The sequence below is a fragment of the Callorhinchus milii genome, unplaced genomic scaffold (genome assembly GCF_018977255.1).
Source record: "Callorhinchus milii isolate IMCB2004 unplaced genomic scaffold, IMCB_Cmil_1.0 Scaffold6, whole genome shotgun sequence".
In the NCBI taxonomy this organism is placed as follows: Eukaryota; Metazoa; Chordata; class Chondrichthyes; order Chimaeriformes; family Callorhinchidae; genus Callorhinchus; species Callorhinchus milii.
This window is the reverse complement of record NW_024704747.1, coordinates 29332377-29360084: the sequence shown is the minus strand read 5'-3', so window position 1 is coordinate 29360084 and position 27708 is coordinate 29332377. Positions and strand designations below refer to the sequence as shown.

Here is a 27708-nt window from a genome sequence, read left to right as displayed (position 1 = left end):
CAACACCACGTACTTTGAGTTCCGCAATTGAGTTCGTCGCTGTTATCGTGGCAGTCATTCACCCCATCGCAGTGCTTGTACCTTGGCACACATCTGCCGTTGGCACAAGCAAACGAAAAGGAACCACATTGTTGGGTGGGTGGTTCGTTTGATGGGTCTTCGACGCAGTTCATGTTGTCTGAGTCCAGCTTCATACCATAGGGACAGCCACAGACTCTCTGATAGTTTGGTATTGGGAAACAGAAATGGCTGCAGTCACCATTGGGATTTGCCGGCCTGTTACAGTAGTTGGAACCTGCATTAGAAGTACGTCAGTAAACTGTTAGATCCATATGTGGACAACTCGAGAATTCTCTGTTCAAGGTAAAAATTCATTAAAACAAGAGCTTCTTGATATTAAGTCAGAAGGAAAATAAGCAAAGTCGGGACAATTGGCTTTTTGAAGGTTTCCACTAGCTCCAGTGAAATATTCATTGTGAGCTTACAATGCAGTTTGATTGCCGGCCTTTTTTTGGACAGAGTTAAATGCAACGACTTCAATATTTAGACCTACCAACATGGATTGAAGCATCGAATGATTTGACATGCATAAGGTAGTTGATGCCTCTTCTGATAATGGTCATCTCACCACCGTCTGTTTTTCTCACACGGATTATTCCTTTCAATCTCCAGTCGGTAAAGTATGCATATCCTAGGGAAAAAAAGGCAACAAATTCCTTTGATGTAAAATGCTAACTAATAATTTTTTTTCACTCAAACCACGACTGTTTGCGGGACACTGCTGTGCGCAATTGGCTGCCAAGTTTTTCCCACAAAATACACAGTCAATTCACTTCACAGTATATTCTGTATAAAAGCACTTTGAGACGTCTCGAAGACGTGATAAGGCGCTACATCAAATCCAAATACATCAAGGATTATTATTAATCATTCTATTTCTGGCCTGCATACAGCTTAATATAACTGTAAATGAAAGTATGATCATAGCGTACATTTTCTCAGAAAAGTTTAGCTTTACAGAATGTGCAGCCACTGGATAACATGTTCACACTGTAGCAAACTTACCACCAAAGATTGTGAGACCAAAGGGGTGTGATATTTGACTGATTCGGTTAAGAGTTTGTCTGTCTGAACCACTGAAGGTGCTGTGCTCGATTTTATCAAAAAATGCATCCACCCAGTAAAGTCGTTGAGAGCTAGAAAGCACAAGAGTTTGGTTTCAGCTCAAATACAGATTGAAGTGCAAAATTCATACACAAAATGCATTAAAAATTAATAATAGCTGAAAAACAGGTCACACGTAGATTTATCCATTCTCTGGCTGCTAGATGGATCATTGTTAAATAGGCATTCTTATAAAGTTTTGGGTTGAGTAACCAAAAATTGGTCTCGACTGTTTGTGGGACACTGCTGTGTGCAATTAGCTCCCGCATTCCCGCCCATAAAATAGCAGTCAATCCATTTTACAGTATATCCTGGGAAGGGCTATCGATGTCTCAACGACATGATAAGGTGCTCTGGGACGCTGCCCTGTGTAAGGGGCGCTATGTAAATGCAATTCGTTGTTGATGTGTATCAACTGCAAGGACTATTATTATTAATTATTCTAGTGTTTGTCTTTATGGATTCTGTACATTTGTTTCAATACCAATGTTCAAACATTGCCTTCTCAATCATTATAATCAGCCTGTGATGATCAGGTCGTCTCACCTCCAGTCAATGGCCAAACCATTTGGCCAGCCCAGTGTTGTATTGACGATTGGCATTGCATTTGACCCGTCGCCCCAGGCTCTCATTATCTTTGCAGGTCTGAACCAGTCTGTCCAGAAGATATATCTGGAAGTGAATACAATGGTGATAGATGTGAAAGAAGAGAGCATTGCTAAAGAGTGTACTGGAAACTCACTTTAAGGTCAACCTGCTAATGTGCTGAACTCCCTCATGTTTGTTTTGCAGTTCTTTTCATTTCAATATTATACGATATGGTAATATAAATACTTCAGACGGACGTCTCTCATCCTGGGTGTGTGATCATTGATCAGAGGTCAAAATTGTGACTCGTGTCTCAGTAAGTGAGCCACAATGTTAAATGCAGTGCCTTTGAGACGTTCCATGTCCAAAATACTATATGTACACAAATTATTTTGGATAGTTTGCCCACTAAAAGAGGTACAGTCACACCACTTTACAGTATATCCTGTGAAGCACTTTGAGACATTTCAACGAAGTGATAAGGCACTGCGTCAAACACAAGGATTATTATAGTTTCATTACGCAGTAATACATTGGCAACATGAACATGATGGCAATAAATAAATATAGCCTATACACGTACAGTAGTTTGTGTTGGTCTGAATAGCTAACGTCACTCACTGATGAATAAGTCATAATTCCTCAGTCAGTTTGCAGACCTTATTAGTGAATTTTCACTGCAGCACTAGAAAATTAAGGCACCTTTGCCTCCATATGTAACAAACTCTGTCATGTAATTTACCCCATCACTGGATGCACCACAATAGCTCTGGGATTGTTCAGGTTCTCAATGATCGCTGTTCGGGATCTATCAGCCAGTCTCAGGACAGAAATGCTACGATAGCGAACATCCGTCCAGTAGAGATTTCTTGAGATCCAATCGAAGGCCAAATCTTCTACTGCGTCCACCCTGTTGGTAATTAGGATTTCTCTGCCTAAACATCAGGCACAAAATACAACTGTTGTACATCTGCTGACTATTTACAAATCCTTTGAGAATATCGCAAAATATCAACTCTTGCGCTAACGTGTACAAACGGTCTCTAATACAAGAGATGTTCTTATGTACAGTAAACCCAATCCTTACCTGTTCCGTTGATGTTTTGCTTGTAAATCAGGTTCTGTCTTAAATCAGAGAAGAAGACAGCTCTCTGAACAGCATCAAAATCAAGCCCCACAAAGAACGAAGGGCTTGCTGTGATAGGGAGGATGATATCCTCTTGTGAAGAGATGTTAAAGGGAATTCCACGCACAGCCAATTGCGATGACAACAGCAAGAACTGGGACACGACTGTAAAAGACAGAACGCTGAATGTTCAAACGCATTTAACTTAATCGTTTGCAAGTGTTTCAACAAAACATATGGACTGCGAGTTAGTGAAGAAGAAATGGTAGCAAAATAAAATTCAGTTTGATTTCTGAACATTTTCTACTCACTGATCACTAACTAGCTATTGCTCTGTATTTACATTTGTATAAAACCCACAGGAAGGACTTTATTCTCAGTTTAGTTTACGAGCCAAATCTTTAAACTTTTAGAAACACGAGGCAGGAAATCACGTCAGTTTTACTAACAGTTGTGCCCACAGTGAGAACGTAGCCTAATAAAATAAATAAAATGCTTAGTTTATCACTTAATCACCCACGGTGTAACAACAACTATTGGCATTTATATCCATTTAACATTTGCATAAAACATGTTTACCAGACAAAAACCTTAAAAGGAAGTGAAAATAATAGTGATGATAGTTCAATGGTCTCACATTTTTTTAAAAAAAAATGTTTTAACTTATCGATGGTTAAGATATTAAGCTATAAGTTTAATGGCCTCAATTGACGGGCACTGTTTGATCTCGCTGACAGACAGATCGAAGAGAAGACCAATTCTGTAGCAGTGGAATTCCCCGCTGTACAGCAGTCCTTTGTCTGTGCTGTTGTCTATGTGGATGCTCTCCAGTCCACAAAGGTCCTTTGTGTTGTGCTTTGTTTAGTCCATGAAGTTCCCCACCATGTAATTCATTGCTCAGTTCTAGCAATGAATTACTACTAAAGTACTGGGTTAATGAAATTGTATATAGACAATGAGAGGATGCTGCAGAGTATCTCAAAGGGAAATCTCCATACACACATCAGCCCTTACACAGTTTAAAGTATAGCATTGTTGCAACATCAATGGCAAACTATGTGGGTTTAGCTGGTTAGGCTCCAGCAGTTACCCCAACGCACACGCTGGACTTCCCCCATCCCCCCACCAAGACTTGGCTTTTGCCAACCTGCTCCTAATACTTTCCGGAATTAGGTAAGCAGGATGTGTCCCTCCAGAGAGAGAGAGAGAGAGAGAGAGAGAAGAGAGAGCATTCCATTCCAACAATATATCGCTGGGATTTCCATGTGTAGGAAGAAGGCATGGAATTCTCAGCTTGATTTGGAAACTCTTAAGCAACGATGATGGGTTCTTGCACGTGTCAGCCGCCCGGCTGACCAAAAAAAAAATCATACCATAGCAATGTTTGCCATCACTGTGCAGATCGAACCCCAATTTGCATTTGCATCGGAAACCCAAGCCGTCATTGTCACTTCCATGGCTGAGGACACATATCTGCTCACATCCATTATTGTTACTGCCACATGGATTCCTGACTGAAAACAGCACCAAGCAAGAACACATCAGTACAACAACAAATGACATTTACGCAGTGCCTTTCACATCGAGAGGCTGTCCCAAGGCGTTGGACAGTCAGGGATTTGGACCCGAGCTGGGGGTTGGGATCAGGAGGGGTGGAGGGCAGGAAAGGGTAGGAGGGTGACAGAAGGTTCGGTCGATAAGGAGGGTCTTGAGAGTACGGACTATAGTTTCAATCAGATTGAAGATGTTGCATTATAGTGGACATAAGGGACGTATCTGCATCAAAGTACACATTAATCAAAATGTTAATGGTGCTTAATAGTGCTGTACTGAATACAATTAAATGTACAAATATTGCATAAAAATCTAAAAATTTATCAAGATTGTTGAATAAACACACGGTTAACAGTTCCAAGAACTAGACAAGTTATTCTATAAGAAATATTCTTACATTCCAGGGATGAAAAAAAATAAAAATAACTTCTTCAGAAATTGCCTCATACAATTCTAGGCTTTGAAATCTAGAATAGTAGTTTTTTGCCTGCAGGTAGCAGACTGAGATATAGCAACTATTTCTATATACTGTATTTCCTGTTAGATATTTAATATTATATCAAAATATATTTTTGTCTCACAACATGCTCTACTACACCTACAATTTTTATACCTGCATTAATATCGGACTTTGGTTAAAACTGTATAGAATTGAATTTACCAAATGGTTGTCTGAGTCTATGATAAACAGTTATTCCATATGGCTTCAGTGAAGTTTGGTAGAGTATTTGTGGATTGCTCTCTGTGAACTTATTGGACTTCATGACTCCCAGCTTAGTCCAGTCAGTGTAATACAATTTATCTTCAAAATGAGTTATTCCGACAGGATGTGGGATGGCTGCACCTCCACTAAGGACAGTTTTCCTGTACGACAGACAAAAAATATCATAAACAACGACAACAAAATATATTTGCCGAGCACATGTTTGTTCTCTTGGGTCTCAATAGCACAAAGTGGGGCTGGAATTCCAATGGATATTTGCTGATCAGGAAAAGCAAATATCTGCAAACAAGGGCTTGAGGTTTACAATGAGCACTCGCCTCGCAAGCAAGAGGACTGGGTTCAAATCCCAGCCAGGGTGAAACACTGGGCAAGTTCTTCAAGTGAAGGGGGTCAGTGGATAGTGTCAATCAGGCCTGTGCTGTTTCCTGATGGAGGAATTCTTTATGCTGATAATTAACTGCCAACATTTCCTGCTGCCCCTGATATCTCTTACCTTTGCTTCACATAATTCTTTCCTCCTCCCCATAATGATACATAATTATTTCACACCTACTCCACAAAAACAGCTTCACAAGATGCACAACTAGTGGAACATTCATGTGTCTGTGATAGACAAATGTGGAGATGATTGTCATCTGGTTTATGAAATGGGTGAGAAAGCAATATAATATTGCTTGCATTTGACATAGCGCCTTATCACATCGTCAAGATGTCTCAAAAGTGCTTCACAGGATATAATGATAAGTGACGTGGCTGTGTGTATTTTGTGGGGGGGCGAATAGTTGGGCGATGGTTCAATATGCCAAACCAAAGAGTGAAAAACAATTTCTCTGCGTAAGGAGTCAGCTGATGGAAAGCACTAACCAACAGACTGGCGTAAGAAGCCTGGCAATGAAGGCAGAGGCAATCTGTCGACACTGATGTACTAAAGCTTCGTAGGTGAATGTTTTGTAAAAGTGAAATGTGCAAATGTTACATAACAGATATTGAAGTGCCAAAAGGCAAAATACTGCAGATGCTGGAAATCTGGAATAAAAACAGAAGTAGCTGGGAACACTCAATGAAAGGTCATCGACCTGAAACATTAACTCCCTTTCCTCTCTCCATAGATGCTGCCTGACCTGCTGAGTGTTCCCGGCCACTTCCATTTGTATTTTAGATATTGATGTGCTGTTATTTTGTCATTGTTCGGATTAGAATGTGCTTATGGAGTTCATATCTTTTATGCTTCTTTTCCAACAAGGGAAAAGCAATTTTGGTTAGGAAATTTTACAAATCCAAGTGAAAATAATCCAAGTAGCGTTCCATATTACAAATAAGTACTTTTTTTAAAAAATGTGGGAATGTCAAGTTAAATCAGAGCAGTTTGCATATCCTTCTTCAAACTGTACACTTTATTCTTCCTAAAATAAGAATGGGCACAGGCATTTAATATCTAAAGTTGGCAGCCTTTGAAATGCCCACATTTTAATCACTGTGCTGTCAAACTCGAAAATAATGCCTTACTCCATCATAATAATTGTACTTCATCCAGGTATTGCTAAATAGTTGGGTTAGGCAAGTACATTGTAATCCGTACATGGCCCAACCTGTGTACCTTTGTAAAGCTTACCTCTCAAGTCCATCATAAGTCACTGTCTCAAGGTAGTCAAAATGGCTATCTACCCAATATAGCCTTTTGGTTATGATGTCCAGTGTTATTCCGCCTGGCCAGCCTAGCTTGGTCTTCACCACGTCAAAACGATGAGTTCCATCCATGTAGGCACGCTCCAGCTTGGGTTCCCCAGAGGCATCGTTCCAGTCAGAGAAGAACATGTAGCTGAAGAGAGATTAATTAGTTAATGAACCCATCATCGTATAAATCTTAATTAATTATAACCCATTAAAATTTACACCGTTCATAACTTTCAAGAATCTTTTCTTTAAAAATATGGTCACTCAATCCACGACTGTTTGTGGGACGTCGCTGTGTGCCATTGGCTGCCGGGTTTCGCCCACAAAATACAGTCACTACACTTTACAATATATTCTGTGAAGTGCTTTGATGTGTCGAAGATGTGATAAGGCGCAATATCAAATGCAAGGATTGTTATTATTATTAACTCAAGGGATGTGTCCTTACCCTACAGTGGGGTCCAAAGCAATACCTCGTGGACTGCCCAGGTTTTCTGCAATGATTGTGACACGGTTGCTTCCGTCCAGATCAACCAAATCGATTCTGTCAATGCTCGTCTCTACCACGTACAGTTTATTGTTGACCCAATCCACGGCGAGATTCTCAGGAGTGTCGACGGAAACATTTAAAACCTGTCGGATTCCAGAGCCACTGACATCTGCTGAGAACACCTGATAAAACAAGGAAAACCTTCTGAAAATCTAAAGAAAACTCTTCTGCACAAGTTAGTTTGACTTTTACCATTTGGCTTCGAAAGTGAAGCAACAAGACTTAACTTGGCCCACACAATACACAGTCAATTCACTTTACAGTATATTCTGTGAAGCGCTTTGAGACGTCTCGAAGACGTGATAGGACGCTCTATCAAATGTAAGGATTATTATTATTAATAATCAATTCTGAGCCTCAGTTTATGGAATACTGACTTACCTTATTTTGAACTGTGTCTGTCCAAAAGATCATCCCAAGATGGTAGTGAAAATCAACACCAACAGCTATCCCCCGGTTGTGAGATTGCACGAGGATCTTTAAGTTCATCCCATGAATATCACCCATCAGCAAATCACGTCCATTGGAGAAGATAATGGATGGAACTCCGGCTGGAAATCATTTCACATTAAACTCAGCCTCAGAGAGTGTTCTGTTACTCTTAAGTCGATCAAATTCCATAAGTGTCAATTATACTTTTTAAATCATAAGAATCTACTTCTCCCTGAATTATTTTCATCCAAATTCAGCATGAACAACAACAGCAACAACAAATGACATTTACACGCACCTTTCACGTCAGGAGGACGTCCCAAGGCGCTGGACAGTCAGGGATTTGGACCTGAGCTGGGGGTTGGGATCAGGAGGGGTGGAGGGCAGGGAGGGTGGGGGGGGTAGGAAGGTGGCCAAAGGCACGGTTGAAGAGGATGGTCTTGAGACGGGCCTTGAAGGAGGCGAGGGAGGGAGTGAGGCGACCCTATTGCTGCTGGTAACGATAGGGTCAGACTCGAAGAGCATTCTGAGGTGCTTCAAACCGAAAAGAGCAAGTCCTAAAACAGCAAAGTAACCGACTAGTAGATATGAAAACGTACTTGATGCATTTGCCCGGCAGTGTTTGTGGTGCTCCAGCACATATCCCTCCACACAGGAGCACATTTGGCTCCCAACTTGGTCTTCGCATAACTGATCACAGATCCCCCACAGCTTACATTCATCAAAGTCTACATGAGGAAGAAGGAGAGCAAGCTCCAAAACATTTATAAATGTAGTAATAATAATCCTTGCATTCGATATAGCGCCTGATCACGACTTCCAGACGTCTCAAAGCGCTTCACAGAATATACTGCAAAATGAATTTTGTGGGCGAAATGTAGCAGCCAACTGCGCACAGCAGCGTCCCACAAACAGTCTTGGACTGAGTCACCAAATTATTATTATTTTTCTTTGAAAGAGATTAATTACCCCCAGAAAGCGATCTGGCAATCGACTAACAACCAGGATTTTACTTACTGCGAGGTAAACAGAGGCGTACAGAGTGAGGAAACTTGCCTAAGGTTTCGCCCTGCCCGGAAATCCAATCCGTGTCCTCTCGCTAGCGAGGGGAGCACTCTAACCACTACGCAACAGGCCCCCGAATGTAGATAAAAGTTTAAATTTAATTTTGCAAATGGTCATTCTCATTCCGTCACACTCCACCACCATTTAACACATCCCCAAATTCACTGAAACAGTTTCGTCTTAGGGCACTCACTCACCAACACAGGAGCGAGCATTGGGGCTGATGACAAACCCTAAAGGGCAATAGCAGACCCCACCTGTGGGTGAGGCATGACAGCGATGCTCGCAGCTTAAAGCAGCACAGTTACTTATACCTAAAAGGAAATGAACAGATAACGGGGAATTAGAGGAAGGCTTTGTATAAAGAAATAAATGCACGTTACATGGTAACAATGATCATCAGCCTGCCTGCCTGCATGATTTCCTTATCTCTTTGTGACCACATTCTAAGGAGAGAAATAAAACTAGCAGTTAACCTAGTCAACATGCTGCTTTGTACCATAATCTAATGGTTATTGTCCCAGTTTATTGTGTCTATTTGTATAGCTGAATGCAACATTCAGTGGAGTGCAATTCAGAGCAGGAAACGACTCATATTTCCTGCTAAATTTTGAGGAGAACGCTCTCTCCCTCTGTCTCTCCACATGGGCAACTGAATCATGCTCAGAGCTCCACTAAATGATGCTAAACACTTCATCACATGTTAGTGCTTAAAGGTGATCAATGGACAATCCAGGAACACGTAGACTCGTGGGGAGTAATTGAACAGGTTTGTTGGAATTGTCCTTGGTTTCACTGTGGCTAATTCTGAGCCCACCTCAGTGTCAAATCATAATTTTCTAAATTCAAACTCACTTTTAATATCAATTAGAGCTGAAAATTGCATCAAATCGATGCTAAAAGCTCTGCGTAGATGGGCCAGGCAGTCACCGGCGGTGACTTTTCTCTGCGTAACCTGTACTGGTGATGAACAGAACAGTCCCACAACATGAGTTGCCTAATTAAGTATCCAGGCCGCTAGGTTTCTGATGGGTTGAGGATTAGTATCTGGCTCACTATATTACAGGTGAAGTGTGTCAATGTGAAAGCCAACTTTGAACAATGGATTTATTCTATACTTTTCCATCTCGATATTGAAATAATTGTTGGGTCATTTTGTGCCGAGGCTGCGCTTCTCACAGACGATGGACAGCCAGCATTTAAAGGCTGACTTTGACCCGTATGGGGTTCGAGCCCACACCTGTCATGGTATCATAGCCAACTCCATTAGGGCGCATATTAATGGTGTGGAAAGAGTGGAGCGATGGTAGATGGGGTCAATTGGAACCAGGCTAACTAGGCTACCAGAACCAGGAGGCCTTCCTTCACTGTTGACAAGGCTGAAGGCCAGTTCATAATGGGATCGTGTTTTGAGTCACGAGAATCTACAGTTCAATCAGCTTGGGGTCACTACAATAATGCTTCAAAATCGAAATCATTGTAAGATTTAGCGTTCGCGTCGATCCATTATATAAATAAGGCACAATTGCACAGGAAAGTGGTAATGTTTAGGCAGGAGGACCAACAGAAAAGGACAAACAAGTCTTTACAACTCTGTCATGTGTTAAGACAGCCAGTCCGTGCTCAAGACAGTCACTGTGGGTTCGCAGGAAAGCCATGTAATGAGCAAACCAGCGTTATAATGTCGCTACCAGTGTAGCCCTCACATACACAGGCACTCGGGTCTCTACTCACTGCAGTTTTTGCCTGCTGTGATGTTAGTTTCATCTTCTCCAAAAGGACAGTCCACAGTCTCATCACAGATCTTGTCGATAGGAATACAATGCTGGGAGCCTGGACACTTCCATTTTCCTGGGAAACATTCCTCTTGTTCACTATTTTCTAGTCAGGATATTTAACGGAGAAGTATTTGAGATTATAGTAGAACAGCAAAACAAAAAAAATGCAGAAACAATGCTTAAAAACTGACCTGATAATTAAACTAACATTGCAGTAAGAGTTTTGGTCTAAGGTAAATTTACAGGATTGAATATAATAATAATCCTTGCATTCAGTTCTAACCACTGAGCTACAGGACTCCATCATGGATTGAGTGCACAATCTTACCACATCCTCTTTCATCAGCATTGTCTCCACAGTCATCATCTCCGTCACAGAGCCAGGCCTGATGAATGCAGTGGCCACTGGGACAGGTAAAGAAGTTCCCTTTGCAACTGGGATAGACTGAAAGCAGAGGATCAGCATCGTCAATCAGCAACAAGTCACAGCTCAAACGTAAACTCTGTCCCTGAAGTTATAGAACTTCAGACCCATATGCAACTTTAGGAATTTATAATATAATAACAATCCTAGCATTTTGATATAGAACCTCATCACGTCTTCGAGAAGTCTCAAAGCGCTTCACAGAATATACTGTAAAGTAATTCACATTTTGAGAAGTCCCGAAAATGTCAAAAGCGTTATATCAAATGCAAGGATTATTATTATTATAACTGTTCATAAAGCATTTGTACTCAACATGTGCATCAAAATAACAATTACATAACAATAAAAAGAGCAAATGGCCTACCGCAAGATTGCTCATCGCTCCCATCCCCACAGTCATCATCGTGGTCACACACATAGATCTCTGGAATACAGTCTCCACTCGCACACTCAAACTGTGTTCTGATGCATCTATTAGCTGGGAAGGGTTGGAATGGAGTGTAATGGAAGAGGGCAATAAAGGAGAAAAAAAAAACAGCTTTCACATTAGTTCATGCAAATCATTCTATGTTTGTTAAGTGTTAAACTATCTGCTAAATTGAGGCTCTCTGATAACTTCAATTCATCATATCTATACTGATGCCAGCTCTCACATTATTGCAGCCACTCCACGCTAACCTCATTCCCTCCTCCTCCTCCCTGATCTTCCCCATTCCCTTATAATAGTTTTCCCTCGAATTTTTAAACAATTCCTTTTCCATACTGTTATGGACTTGGCTTAGATGGTGATTTGTGGTAAGGGATTCTATATCCTGTGGATACATCTTCTCTATGACATAGTTCTAATCTATATAGTCCTAAGCCCTGACTGTTCAGCGCCTTGGGAAGTCCTCCCGATGTGAAAGGCGCTTTACAAATGTAATTCTGCATAGTATATAGACTTGGAAGGCCTAGGTTCAAAAGTCTGTTGACAAAATGTCCACTTGAGCATCTTGAAACTGTACCTATGATTGAGTTACCACATCTTGGAAACAAAGGAAGAGAATGAGTTCTTAATGACAAGAATTTACTTCAATATTTGGTAAATGCTGAATGATCCGCACTGTTGTAATTTAATATACGGATATAATGGGCCTGATATTCTGCCTCTGTAGCAACACACATGCCCTTTGTATTCATAAAGATTTCCACCAGGCACTGGTACAAAAGGCACTCCTTATGTGGAGGGCAGATTCCTACTCCAAGTGCAAGAACATCACAAGAGACATCGCACTGCAGGTTATGTAGAAAAGAGGAACAGTCCCAACTCATGACAATGACTATTACCCCGTCTATAATGAGGCAAAGAGCAATCACCAAGTCAAATGAACAAGATGGCTGAAAAACTACTATAATGGGGAGCATGGCTAATTAACAAAAAAAACACAATTTCTGGAAAAAGCACTGCACATCAAAATGTGAGCCTAATAATATTTCACAGTATTTTGTTGGGAAAAGAGAAGGGTCTTGACAACCTCGCTATCTACCAAAGGAACATACCAGCTTCCCCACTGTGCAGAAGGCACTTTAGCAGATTGCTGAATAAAGTAATCTTCTAAAGTAGAAAGGGACTCAGTATTAAGGCAAGTAATTGGATATAATCTTTGTAGACAGAATAAATAGAACAACAACAGCAAATGACATTTACACAGCGCCTTTCACGTCGGGAGAACATCCCAAGTCTCTGGACAGTTAGGGGTTTGGACCCGAGCTGGGGGTTGAGGGAAATCAGAGCGAGGCTATTCGTGATGAAACGAGGCATCTCGGTAAAAGTCTCAGACGTCAAAGCCGATGGATCCAGCCTGTCCAGGAGGTGGTTCACTGACTGGTGTTATGTGTCTGTGCATTTGATAGCTACTCACTGAGTCCCAATCTCAACCCGCCAGCCCATTGTTGAAAAGATTGAACATCTTATCAACTGCCTGTCTTGGTCAGAAAGAAAGTATCAATCTTTATAGACGGGGCGAGGGAAATGTTTGGCCAAGTTTTCAGTTGTGAAGTAAACATGTGGCTTAAGTAACTCATGGCTCTTTGNTTTTTTTTCTCTTGAGGAAATGTTTAATAAGATAACAATACCTCCCACCATGTTAATTACAAATTGGCCTATATAGCCCGAAACACTGATTGTCCAGCGCCTTGGGATGTCCTCCCAACATGAAAGGCACTATACAAATCTAATTTTGTTGTTGTTGTAGCCTGTCCCCATTATATTTATGATAGCCTGGACTTGTTGCTTATTAATTCTGAGGCTATAACATGTATATTGATGTAATCGAAGCACAAGAGAAGCAGTACATACTACAGTTGGTTTCATCTGCTCCATCCCTGCAGTCCAGCACTCCGTCACACTTCTGGCTTTGGTTATAACAGGCTCCACTCAAACAGCTCAACTCAGTGCAGTCAGGATATTCTAACAGCAGTGACAAAGAAGGAAAAATGTAATTTGCTTCATATCATCAGAAATGACAATTGACAGATGCATCACATCAACAATGTATGAAGTGTAATTCATAGCAATAGAATATCCAGAGGTTTCTGTGACATCCATGATATATTCTGACCTTCAGATGATCACACCCTCATGTGTCCTATTCCTACCCATTCACCGAGCTTCTCCATCAATCTCAGACCGATATAATTCGGGAAAATTCAATGTCAGGAAGTGACTGCTAAAGTCTGCTTGCTGCCTTACCTCATATCTTCACCAGCAAACGATTTACCAACGCAGTACAAACGATTTAGCAAACGATTTACCAACAGACATTTTAAATGCGAGCACTATCCCATCACTAATCCCTTCTGTTCACACTGGAATTAGAAACTGTTGACAAATCAAAGCCGCCACAGAATAGGCGGCAGTACAGGCTGGTCCTTGTGAAACACTGAAGCAACTTTCAAGGAACTTAGTTTAAATAAAGACTGAATTCTGTTTGTAAATTATTGTTATTGCCTGAAAATACACAGTGCCCACTCGCCACAGGAAATCTTGAGAAGTGCTTTGAGACATTTCAACGTTGTTGTGATAAGGCGCTAGATTAAGTGCAAGGATTATCATAATAAACTATAGTGCTCAACTCAACAAGAGGTTTCATAGATCTATTTTGGAATATTTCAGGGAACATCTCAGAGGTTTTGAACGTGAGACATTAAGAGCATTTGTTGGACATGTTCATTTTTTTTAGACCTCAATAGTATTCCATTATCTCTCTTTTCAAATCAAGTTGGGAAATCAAAGATGATAATAATATAATCCTCGCATTTGGTATAGCACCTTATCACGTGGCTGATACATCTCAAAAGACTTCACAGGACACACTGTGAAGTGTAGTGACTGTGTGTTTTGTATAAGGTGAAATTCAAAGAGCAGCAAAGAGACAGAACCTAGCAACACGCATGGACATCAACAGATGGGGGCACTGCCCTTGTTATTGTTACTTAGCACAGTCCGTGGTTCATATCAACAACATTCTCTGACAAAATAAGAAGAGTATTATTCAAAGCTTGAGGTGTTGACTCTGATCAGCAAAGTGGACGGTTTCCTCAATGACCCGATCTGGTCAGGATACAGTCTCGGTGTTGGACAATATTTTTCAATACATTTCTCTCTCCTTTAGCACCTAATGATGAAGCGATTATGCGCCAAGGAGTTATTAAATGGATCAGAGACTGATCCTTGACAGGAAGCACATTCCCCCTCAGCCATTGTCTGGCATGTTTTGACCCTGAAACTCTGCACATAATTGAATAGCATGAAGAAAATGTTACTTTGTTGGAACAAAACAGACACTGAATGAAATCTCAAGTCGCTGAATCCCTCTCCATTGGCATTCATCCACCTCCTGCCCAAACCGTCTCTCAACTACTCTCACTCCTTCATACCTCTGCTCTGACCTCGGTTACAGTACATTTCACAACCGCTAATTTCTCATGCTAGACTGCTCTGAAAGAATTAATAGTCAAGTCTCACCCCTCTTGACTGATCACAGCCATTGAGAAATCTCTAGCTCAGGATTCCCCCAAACAAGGAACAGGGAAGTAAGGAACAAGAAAACGCGGCATAAAGATTTATTTCCGCAAATTTTTGTCCCATATTCTCCCCTTAACCCACTTCTCTGCTAAAGCCATTTTGACTGTTTGTTCCTTCTACGGGTTATGTTTCCCTGTGTAGCCCCCGGTGCCTTTCCGAAGACCTTTATTCACATCAGCCTTGACAATGAATTTGGCAGAATATTCACCCATATAGATGTAGACTATAACAGCTGAATCAGAACCTGTTTTCACTGCTATATGCACACACACACACACATGCGTGCACACACACACACACACACACATACACATAATCCAGTAGGGGTCCCTGGATAGCAATTAGGTGCCGGAACCGGTTGATTTTTCCCGCTTTTTAAACTGAGATACCGTTTAGAAAACTGCTGCCTTGGCTGGAGCCAGCTAACTCAGCACAAACAGGGATCCACCTTCCACACTGTACTAGTGCTACTTCGTTGTATCTACCAGACTATCTGTGGAGCTGAAGTTAACCATTTAACACCACAATCCACAAACACAATTCATTCCATTTGCCTACTCCTTTATGAAAAGATATTTGACCGAAATTCTTTGTAATCCTTGCATTTGATACAGCGCCTTACCACGCCTTCGAGACGTCTCAAAGTGCTTCTCAGAATGTACTGTAAAGTGAATTGACTGTGGACAAAATGGCAGACTTCCACAAACAGTCGTGGATTGAGTGACTCCATTTTTTGTATTATATATGGTCCTTCATACATTTTTCTGTAATGTTTCTGAGATAATGCACCAAATCATTTTTGTGTTTGCGGTGTGACTGGAAACCTAAACCTACTTTTCAAGCTTCAGTGAATTTTATTACTTTACTCCCTGTCATTTTATTCAGCAGGGACACAGGATACTCTTTGAGATAATGATCACAGAATAAGAGTTTTACAACAACTCAAGACCTGTAGTTTTATCATGACCAAATTGCAGAAACATTTTGTTGCCCCTTAATTATGATATCAGAACATGAACTTGACCTTAATACCAGTCTGTAAAATCTAATAAGGTTTTGAAATCAGTTCAGTCCATTTGGTATTTACAATGATCTACTTATCATTCATGACAATATGTGAAAGATTGTAAATAATCTATCAACGACCATGTTTATATTCACTGCAACCTCTCAAGATAAAGTCGATATGGTCTAAGTAAACTCAGAGAAAGAGATATTGTTGTTCAAAGCTCTTCCCTGGTGATAGAAGACATTCTAATAACAAGTTTCCACTGTTCGTTGCTGAGAAATGTTTTTTGTCAATGGTTTCGGACAAAATAATAACAAAATTCAAACCAAGTCGCACTTTCAATGCTCTACCCTACTTCTCTTTAACATTTTACTGCTAACTAAATGTGGGAATGTTCACCCAGTCAAGTAAACCTGTAATAAACAGTAGAGACCTGTTATCAGGTATTTCCCTGCGGTTAGGTAAAGCGTTCCTGTTACGCAGCAGAGGACAATGGATGGGGAAACCAATATCTGAGAAATTTAAATATTCCAAGTGTTCCAGGCAGGGTGAAGCAACAAAGCTAAACAAATATTTTCGGGGTATTTCAGAACAAATTTTAAATATTGTAAATTATTTAAGCCCACCTACTTTCCATTGAACATTGAAACGTACAAAAGGGCAGAGAAAAAGAATACAGGAATTTAGAGGGTTAAAATTTAGAAGCATATAGGAACAGGAGTAGGCCATTCAGCCCCTCAAACCTGTTAGATCAGGGCTGATCTGTACCTCAACTCCAATCACCCACCTTTGCCCCATATATCCTTGGCTATGGAGGCTTGCGGGGTTAAACTGATATTCTTTGGGGAAAAAAAATGAACATGAAAATTTTGGACGATAAAATGATGCGATGGATTGAGATACTGAAATTAACAAACTGACTAAAATGGCACCAAAGCACAGAGTTAAACAGTAGAACCTCACTAATCCAGTCACTTAAGTGACTGGGCAAAAGTGACCTAATTAGTGAGATAACCTGATTACTGAAACAGGTCACTGATGTCATGTTAAGGGCATTGGCAACGGGTCAGGGTGATCAACATTCAACAACCAGACTTTGCAATCTCATTAAAATAAAGGCTTTGTCACATTTAAAACAAAAGCTTCATGTAATCAGTCTTCCTTTTGAGAATGCACCAACTTGTGTTCTGCCAGTGCCATTGATCGCAGCTAACGCTCTATGACTTTTTGTCCTCACTGTTCTTAAACAAGTCCACTCCGTCACGTAGGGACAACTCCTTCCGTGGTGGCATTGTTTACAACACTTGTCACCAGTCACTAAATCAAAACTAACAATGTATACACAAATCACGAGCTCTGAAAACAGCACTTACCCATGAATTGGCGGCAGGAGCTCAGGTTAAGGCCACAGGAGTCGGGCCAAATAGATTTCCCACTCGCGCCACTTCCATGATCCCAACACTCCCTGCGCCGCGCATGAACGACCAGAGCCCATTCCACCCACATTAGCAACATCGAGGAAACAGCACGAGAAGCCCGAAGCCTTGCACACTGTGCACTGTACAGGTTAGATACGGAGGTCGGGGTGGGGGAGTGTTTGTACCAGAGGTGGGTTTTTATAGCGGTCCCAATCAACGACCGTTGTCCTGAATAGTGAGGTGCCTGGCACACTGACAGCCTAGCTTTTAATATAGACCATGAAAGCGACTGTAAAAATGTGTCCGCAATTGTGAGGTGTCTGGATTTCTGAGGTGACCGCAAACCGTGTTTCTACTGTACACAATAAAATGTAGGGATTGCAAACTTACGGCAGTCTCGCTCATCAATTTTGTCTGTGCAGTCGTTGACATGATCGCACCTGTACTCTGCTGGGATACACAGTCCATTGGTGCAAGTGAACTGGTAACTGGAGCAGGTCCTTCTTGCTGCATAAAGATTAAACAAGGAAAAGACGCCACGTCAAAACCAAATACAACTTCACACAATAGTATAATAAAAACAGCAGTCGCTGGGAACACTCAGCAGGTCCAGTGAGTGTGGCAAACACACACATTCTCACTGATGACTACCTTTCTAAGGTTAACATCGTACAGGTTATTGGTAAGAGGAGTTTATTCTGATTTTCCCTCACTATGATTGCAGGCTGTTGCTCAATACTCTGTCTGTCCTAATGGGAACAAATCCAGTGCGGGAGAGATTTCTCAAACTGCTGTATCATGGCCTGAAATGCCAAAATCCTGAAGGAAGAAAGAAAGAAAGCAATGTGGAATGATTTGGATATATTTGGCATGGCTTTAATAGGCAATAGATCACACTGCAATCTGATGAGTGCAGATAGGCCATTATCAGGAGCAGTTTCAACATCCTCCCTGTGTTCCTGGAAACATTTATTGCCTGGTGCCATGTTCTGTACACAAAAATGCCCCCACAGTGATGTTGAAATGAACTTGAAATATGGATGGACAGCTTGTCAGAAACAAATTTACTGTGTCCCTCTGCTGAACGTCAAAAGCACCAGTCCTTGCTGTCAGATTAGCTCAAAGCCGAAGCGAAGGTTAAAAATAAAAACTCAGCCCGCTGCACTAGGAGATATTGGCATTATGGACCAGAGGACGTAGAAAGCAATCCCCAACGAGAAGGGACCTTGGAAGGAACTGTAACTAATCTCTGGATACAGATGACATTCACAAGCTATTCCAATAGAAAGTGTCCGCCCCTTCAAACTCAAATCAATAACACTGCTGGCAGCTATCCATTGCCAATCCGCATTGTATATAAACACAAAGGTCAAATTATTCCTTAACATGAACATATTTGCATTCATATCACAGTTGATCGGAAAGGCAACTTCCAATAGTTGTTCTAAAGACCCTGCTAAGGTAAACAGTGAGATCATACTGAGATATCTTGCATTATAAATCACGTATCTACAAAAGACCTGACTTACAGCACTGCTGATGCTCATCTGACCCATCGTCACAGTCTTCCTCACCATCACAAACCCACGTTTCAGAGATGCATTCCCCGTCGCTCTCACACTGGAAGTGATTCGATCCACAAGTCTGTCGAGCTAAAATCACAGAAAGTGTTGGGATTTTAATCAGGTGAATGGGAGCTAAATGAAAGCATTCAAAAAGATAAGAGAGGCAGATTCCTGATTTTGAATTGAACATTTTGTCCAAGACTATTTTTTGTTCAGACTATTTGTTCCGGTTTGAAAAACTGATTCATGTTAAAACAGATGACGAGCTTTTCATATGTTATGGTTTTGAACATTTTTTAAAAACTTTTCCAACCCAAGAAATATATTTGTATTTTTTTAATTAAATAGATGAACATATATATATATAATATATATATACTATACACACACACACAGTGAAGAATTACTACTTGGTTTCTCTTAACCTACAGCTTTGTGAGTGCACATGAACTGACATTGTTATCACAACAGATGCTGGGATCAGATCTTTAACAGTTGGAAAACACAATCTGATGTAGCTCAATATTGTTCAGTAAGGTTTCTCTATTGCCAGTCAGAATTGTCTGATCACAGTTCACTTACGGCAGCCTTGTTCATCAGAGCTGTCACTGCAGTCAGACACAGCGTCACACCTCCAATACAAAGGAATACACCGTCCATCTTCACACTGAAACTGATTGTTTCTACAGTCTGTAATTTAAGGACAAGGTATCATTTATTCAGTTAGACTTGCTGACTTTTCCTAATGTCAAAAATAAAATATTTCACGACCGAGGATTCGAAACACAATTTTACATCACAACTTTACTCTTTGAGATGGTCCCTATCCATCCATCACCTATTCTCTCTTTTAAATGTTTATTCAATGGAGAGATTATGTATTGTTAAATGGTAATGATAATGGAAAATTTTCGGGTTACTGCACCACTGAATCACCCTCACCTTATCATCTTAATATTACTCTGAGCAGCTGTTCAAGCCTCATTGAAACCAAAGGAAAAAAAATGCGGTGAATTCGGTTTGTGAATCAAAAAGGGAAAAAACATAAATCAGGCATTGTTCTTTCGCATGATGGTTTACCTGATCCCATACCTAGTTTATCAGCAGAACAGCAGGCATTATTACAATAACTAACTTCTGTCCTAATTTGTTTTTAAATAAATTTATTTGATGGCGTATACGTTTTTGGTTTCCACGTTAACACCAAAAATGCGAAAATAATTTATTTCAAGCAAAGTCACTTGTAGAAGATCAAATTCATGATATTCTGGAAGTCTCCAGTAAATCGCTAGGTTCCACAGAGATTTTTTGCAAGTCATCCAGGCTTCATATCACGTGAACACTATTTTCATCAAAACTATAAGGTTTCATTCAATTAAAGCCTTAATCTTCCTGAATGTGAAGTCTAAGGCTACCTTCATATAGATCCCAAGATGTGCAGAGTGCAGTTTTACCAACAAAAATCACATAAAACATCCCTTAGCTTTACAGTGAGACATATAGCTCCGAAAATCATTTCTCAAGCATGAGTAATAGTTTTAATGAATAAAGTAAGTTAATACCATGAGAGCATAATACATAGGGACATTTTTCATAATCTTACAGAAGTTCTATTAAAGCTTCCAGGAGAGATTATGGTGAAATTCTATCTTGACCACATAAACTTTTAGATGCCGCGCTATAAAACCCTACCCATATACAAGCAATGGTTTGTGCGAAGGGTTTGATAAATCGAAAGCACTAAAATACGACTGATTTTACATCTCAACGTGCTTCAAATCAAGAGTGTGCATGTTTCTTCATTGCACGCTTATAAATATCAATGGCTAAATCTCATTACAGATTATTGATGGTACACAAATTCAGAATTAGGATTGAATTTGGCTCCCCCATTCCCCAGGGGATCGAGTTCAAAATCCTCTCCTCCACATGGAGTTCAAGATTCTCTTTCTTTAAAGATTTAAATCCCCCCCATAATCTCACCTCACCCTAACTCTGCAACCTCCTTACCCACAGCCACAATACTCAGCTGTTCCCTTAGCTCAGCCAACACTGCTCCTCTCCACGTTTCCCACCTCACCATTGTTGGGAGGGCTTTCAGCCATTTGGCTCTCGCTCTTTGGAACTCTATTCCTAGATCCCTCTTTCCTCTCTTTCGAAGTACATCTCAAAACGTATCTCTTTGACCGTGCTTACAGTCATCTTTCACCTCCTTTCAAGTAAGGTTTCACAATATGTCAAAAGATTCAAAGGGAAGAACACATAGAATTACATTTCTCCCACAAAATATACAATCAAATCACTTTACAGTATATTCTGTGAAGCGCTTTGATACGTCTCGAAGATGTGATAAGGTGCTGTATCAAATGCAATGACTGTTATTATTATTAATTATTATAATTAGAAATAGTCTTATCTCTTCACAGCTTTCATATTATATATGAGGGAAACAACAACAACAAATTGGATTTATATAGCGCCCGCTACGTCGGACGGTGTCTCAGAGTGCTTTACAGTAACGGATCCCGGGACCGACCCAGGGGGAAGGGGGGGGAAAGGTGACCAAAGGCGCGGTCGAAATTATTGTTGTTGTTGTTTTTGTAGTTATTAGGGAAAGATCAACATTTTTCCCTGATCCCTGAAGAAGAAAATCTCCACACTATCTGTCTATACTTAAAGACTTATTCAAACCGAGCCAGATGCTTTTTGCAGTTGTCCGAATAAAGTTAATTTTAACAGAATTACATTTTATTTCTACAGTCGTGTTTTAATTTATAGATTCAAATGTGACGAATACAACATAAAATGTATTGTCATAGAACATGTAATGTTGTACGAACAACATCCCATCTAAAAATACTGCTTCCAAACACTTTCATTCAGTGTTAAAAACCTGACTTGGTATTCAGTATATACAGTGATAAAGTAATCCCTGTATGTTGCACAGCATAGTAATGCTTTCTAGCTCATTCGCGTTATTTCTGCTCCTTTACACTTCTTCAATTTAGTCCAAAAAGGAAACAGTGTGAGACCATGTGTGTGTATGGCGGGGAAATCCAATATAAAGTAGTTGGAATAACCGCTGTAGTGTCAAGTTTACTTCTGTCTTAACACACGGTAGGGTTGCAAACGCAAAGCAACAACATTGTGCAAACGCAGCCTAGCAACATTACAGATATTCATAATCCCCAGCCTAACCTATAGGTGCTGAAACTATTTAATCAAAGGCAACAGGAAAAATTCTAGTGTCGATCCTGAAAACCTGTTGCTATTCAGTGAACCAACAACAGTTCAGCCAATCTGCAGAAACACAGAATATCCTCCCAATTAATTTCGTAAGGGAACAATCATCAACATTTGACCATTGATCAACTGCCTGTTAAGGCGTGCTGTCATTTAAAGGAGTGTTTTGTCCTCAGAACGCAGGGTGCCCCGTGGGGGGTGTGGGGGAATCAAAGCAGCGGGGGAATTAATTGGGGAGGGAGAGAGAATCCGGAATGGAGGATAATCATAATGTACAATCAGATAGGATAAAGGTCACTGTGGATTGGTTTGATACACTGGTGTCAAAAGACAAGTGGGTCTGTATCTACACACATCATTATTGTATATGTATCACAGTTATACACGGTCTTATTGAGCCACAGCATCACGCAAATAGGACTCAATGAGCTGGAAAGTTATCGCGAGAGTGAACAAGAGAGACAAAGTGGAAACATAACTTGTATTTATATATAGTCTTTCATGCAGGACAGCGTCTCGGAGCGCTCTAAGCGGGGGGGAGGGGAGGGCGGGGGGAGGAGGTGTAGGGTACGAGCAGGTCAGAGAAGTAAGAGGTTTGTATGTGAAGGCGAAGATCTTGAAGTCAATGCGTTGGGAACCAGTGGAGCCTGGTGAGGATTCCAGCATTTACATAACTGAAGTGAAGTTATGTTCCAGTACCATTTGAGAATGATCTTTAGAAACAATAATTGACAAGATGTACAGGCTCCAGTTAATCCATCCTTCCCAAAGGCTGACTCAACATCCAGCTAATGTTGGATTGGATTCTCACAGCGAGAAGCTTCTAGAGGTCAGGCCATGTTCAGAAATATACACCGTGGATTTTGCTGAGACAGAGTATTTTTCAACATGTCTGGTCAGCACCAAATAAGACACTATGGGTCATATTCTTTCATCTTAGCACGTCTTGAAGACGTGCAAGGATTATTGTTACTTATTATTATCTGCTAATTTTACCCATAATGTAAGACAGTAATTTGTATACCCTATTCAACACCTACTTCAGTTATTATTAATAGTAATGCAGCAGTAAATAATAGTAGTATTTCTTTTTCAGAAAATAATTAACAACTGGAATCAGTTACCAGTAAGGACGGCTAAATATGGGATGTTGGACTCATTTAAGATACAGCGGAATGCTATAGTGAGTATTCTACAAGGATGAGATTAAATGAGCCAAAGGGCCTTCTTCACACAAACATCTCATAATCGTGTTTGATATCATGATAGCACCATTCGCTTAGTCAGCAAGCAAAAAAATATTCAAATTAATTATGAAAATTTCCAAAACATGTCACGGTATGTTTTGTTTCAAAGTATCCCATTAATAAACGATTGTTTGAAAGGATTCGTTGGAACCCAATATAAAATGGGCTATTTAAATAATAGAGCAATACATTAAACTGCACTACTCTTCCGATTCAAGTCTGGGCGGTAAGGAAACATGATACTTAAGGAAACGTGATATACTGCAACCAGCTAACAGTTTCAATAATTGCAAAAGGGTTTTCTTGGACCACAATAGTCAACTCATAAGAACAGAAGAATTACTAGACGAAAGATCAACGTCCATCCAGTTCGCCTTCCCACCATCCTGGCAGTCGCTTGCACATGTCGTGTCCCAAAATATACACTGAGATATTATTTCCTAAACGAAATCTATCTAATTTACTTTTGAAAGAATCAACACTTTCTGCTTCCACCGTCTCCTTAGGGAGCCTGTTCATGCATTTACTACTCGCTCATTTGTTTTGAATTGACCCGCTTTCAAGTCACAGACCATGTCATCCGGTTCTACTGTTCAGTGCAAGATAACATGGTCTCAGCTTATCATGGTCTAAATTACCCAGTCCCTTTAGATTCTTAAAAACCCGCCATCATAGCACCTTTTTGTACAATCCTGGCATGCAAAAAAGGCATCAGAATGCAAAGAAAAATTTTGAACTGAACGTGGCAAGAGATGTGAAGGATGATAATAAAAAGTGTTCCAGATACATTAAACGGAAAGGAAAAACGAGGGGGGGATTCACTTCACGACTTTAGACTCATAGTCTAGGTTCCAGTGAGGACTGGGGGAATGGTATAATGTAAGCTATTTTATACTGTTCGTCTATACTCATTAGGAAGATCTGAAACTCATGTAAACTCAGAACTCTTGAAGTCATCTTAGCAAAAAGACTCTTATCTTAGACAAGTTTGAATTCAACAGTGTCAAACCTATTACATTGCTTAGTCTCACAACATAAAAATGTTTAAAGAGAAATTATCTTCATGAAAATTGGCTCGACAAATCTTTTACTATTAATTCACCAAAACGCGATTGACTAACGTCATTTGAATCAAAATGAATCATTTTTTAGTTGTTTTTACTTTGTCTTTGTCATTACGCACAATGTAACAATTCATCTGAAAATGTTTACAAACATTTTGACTGTTTGTAAAACCATTGAGAAAGTGTCTTCAATTAACAATAGAATCGGCCAAAAGGAAAAGAAAGTATTTTCCCTGATTCGGAGAATGATTGTTTCCTGAACTTGCAAAACATGGGGTTATGCAAAACACAATAAATGTTTTCTTGATAATCCGACTTGTGTTTCCACTGCAGCAATGGCAACATCGGACATCCTGCGTTTTAATGGGATTAAATGTTCTTTAGATGAAAATAGTGCAATGCAGACCATAAAACTAACGAGTTCAGTAAAATAATCCAAAAAGATCAAAACACTGTGTGATACCACAAAATCATATAAAATTTCCATCGCATATGAAAGATGGAGGAAAAGCATATTACAGTATTATTATTATTGAGAAGACTATGGTGATATCACATCTGAAATAAGCCTCAACTGAAATTCAAATTTCAAAATGAGACCCAATATTTTATTCAACATGCTCACCGTAAATACTCTGAAAAGCTATCTCAGGTTACGTCTGCAACTAAGTGATCAATATACTTTGCTAACTATTGAAACAAATCCAGAATCAAAGGAATATGTTGAGAACCAGTACGTACTTTGATTTGTTTTCTGATCTCCAAGTCTGGAGATGTGACGACTTTGTTCATTTGTAAGAGGATTCCGTCAACCAGAGCACGCACCAAGATTAATCTGCACTAGTTACGAATTACTAGCACCGATGTTGGAATTGTGGATATGGATTTCCCCTGCAGACAAACTTAACAACAACAACTTGCATTTACACAGCGCCCCTCATGCAGGGTAGCGTCCCAGAGCGCTTGGCTATTAACGATTTAGTTCAGGCCATTTCAGGAGTTGCGATCAAATGATCTGAAGGCCCTTCTTCATCTTAACCTCTCGCTTGCGATCAAACAATTCTTCCCAACCTAAATGTAGTCAAACCTGAGGAGCCAATTCAATTCAAGGTCGGGGTGGGACACCTGAAAACAGTACCAGATCTACACGTGGGCAACTTTTACACTTAATCCATTAACATTGCTTGAAATATATCAATTCACATTATAAAAATCATTATGGAAAAATATAACTATTTGGTTAAACGATTTGCACTCAATTTGGGTTTGAAAATGATTTAATATGGGCCAAGACGGGCAAAGTTCTAGGAATCGGTCCCAAGTCTGAAGCTAAAGCTTTGCTTTAACCGTGGCTTGAATTACTGCAGTTGGACGACTTCTAAAGAGATGATAAGAATGTCGTGCGAGGCTGACAGATTGCAGCTCTGCTCGAAATGCAAGGGGTTGTCTCGCCTACTAATCCACAGATAGCCGTCCCAATTAAGTGTTGTCTGAGGGCAGGAGGCTGAACCCACTCTGTGAAAGTGATGATACCCTACTCACNAAAAAACACATCATAGAAGGAAGTTTGTACCCCAGGATTTTCAAAAGAATGGGTCTTGGGGGCACTAGTGACTTCTTTAGAATAACAATGGGACAGTAGGGAACACAGGATGAGAATGCCCAGGCAACCGCAAGCCAAGCCTGCGAGGCGAGATGGATTGGAGAGACAGCAACAGTCCACAAAACCTCAGCGCTCGTTCAGTAAAGAATAACAAGATCCTTCTAAAAGGTCTCTTTTTTCCAGAAATTTAAATGATGATTCTGTTTATAGCGGGCTGGGAAATGGGGGGTTTATCCTTTCCCCCCCTAGCATAGGGCGAGTTCACGCTGAGTTTAGTCATTAGCTTAAAGTTCACAAGTAACATTGCTGACAGCGTGCGCTGTCTTTCGGGCTGACCACGCTGTCAGTGCAGACTGCTGTTCCTCATTTCATATGTTAATGAAAGTAACAGGATCACTGTTGATTGCCAAACAAGTTGTTTTGGCCCACGGGGAGATGCAACGAGCATGTAACCGTGTCTGCATTTTAAATGACAGAAAGTGCCTCTTAAACGTTCTACACTTTAACCAGCAGTCATTCATTAAAAGACATAAGTAGAATTATTGTTGATAGAAGTGTTTCCAAACAGCAAGCCGTGGATTTAAAAATAAGTAGTGAATAAAGTCAAGCTATTGATGAAGTTATTAATTAATCACCAAAAGCAGCAAGAGATTGAGTTCACAGGTGCTGCCAAACAAAAATGGTCTAATTAATCGAAACAGAAACAACATTTCAAATCAGACTTTGGGATTTTAGGCTTCAAACAAAAGTTATATGGATCAGGATTTTCCATTTTTTTAATGCATTCATAAATGAAGTCATTTCCCCATTTCCTATATTTTGCAACATCACCTGTAAGAATGAAAACAGATCATTGTAATCTTTACTACAAGATTTTGGATTTTTTTTAGTCCTACACTGTAGTCCGTTCTTCAAATCTTCTGAGCCCAATTTGTTGGCTTGAAGTTGGGAAAGGGGGAGGGGTTGGGGGGGGGGGGTCACACTGTATCCAGTCTTTAGTTATTGATATTGTAATGTTTCTTAACAGAGTTGCTAACACACCACAACTATGAAGAACCGTATTGTTCTTCATCCCAATGAGTTGCAGGAATGTTGAGCCTGTTATTGGGGTGATGAAGAATGTACATTCCTTTGCATGTATCCCACCCTGTATCTGGCCTGGGAGAGGTCAGTCAATAGGTATAAATGATCTATTTCTTTACTACTGAAAATCCATATGAGGCGGTTTAATTAGCGAATGTACTGTCGCAAAAGCACAGCCACAAAGAGACAATCCTACCAGTGTAAGAAGGACCACAAAGGAGTTCACAAAAATGGCCAACAGCTGGCTGTTATAGTCACAAAGCCAAAGAACATCACTAGAAAAATATCACCAATATCAAGCAAACATCCCAGCTGGCGAACTTTACCA

At 40.2% G+C, this 27708-nt stretch overlaps 1 protein-coding gene across 1 annotated transcript in view; it reads right to left on the bottom strand.

Moving 5' to 3' along the window:
* The window catches only part of lrp2a (low density lipoprotein receptor-related protein 2a), a gene marked incomplete at its 5' end in the record, with an annotated part of 78695 nt that overhangs the window by 46485 nt on the left and 4502 nt on the right, over window positions 1-27708 (bottom strand). The window contains 20 exons of the mRNA XM_042336250.1: window positions 14-295; window positions 554-691; window positions 1066-1196; window positions 1711-1836; window positions 2495-2687; window positions 2840-3043; window positions 4252-4392; window positions 5094-5296; window positions 6769-6975; window positions 7279-7502; window positions 7762-7931; window positions 8412-8540; window positions 9075-9191; window positions 10612-10758; window positions 10984-11100; window positions 11447-11560; window positions 13421-13531; window positions 17966-18082; window positions 19105-19227; window positions 19723-19830. Coding sequence (XP_042192184.1) covers window positions 14-295; window positions 554-691; window positions 1066-1196; window positions 1711-1836; window positions 2495-2687; window positions 2840-3043; window positions 4252-4392; window positions 5094-5296; window positions 6769-6975; window positions 7279-7502; window positions 7762-7931; window positions 8412-8540; window positions 9075-9191; window positions 10612-10758; window positions 10984-11100; window positions 11447-11560; window positions 13421-13531; window positions 17966-18082; window positions 19105-19227; window positions 19723-19830 — 3102 coding nt within the window. The remainder of the gene's footprint in view (window positions 1-13; window positions 296-553; window positions 692-1065; window positions 1197-1710; window positions 1837-2494; window positions 2688-2839; window positions 3044-4251; window positions 4393-5093; window positions 5297-6768; window positions 6976-7278; window positions 7503-7761; window positions 7932-8411; window positions 8541-9074; window positions 9192-10611; window positions 10759-10983; window positions 11101-11446; window positions 11561-13420; window positions 13532-17965; window positions 18083-19104; window positions 19228-19722; window positions 19831-27708) is intronic.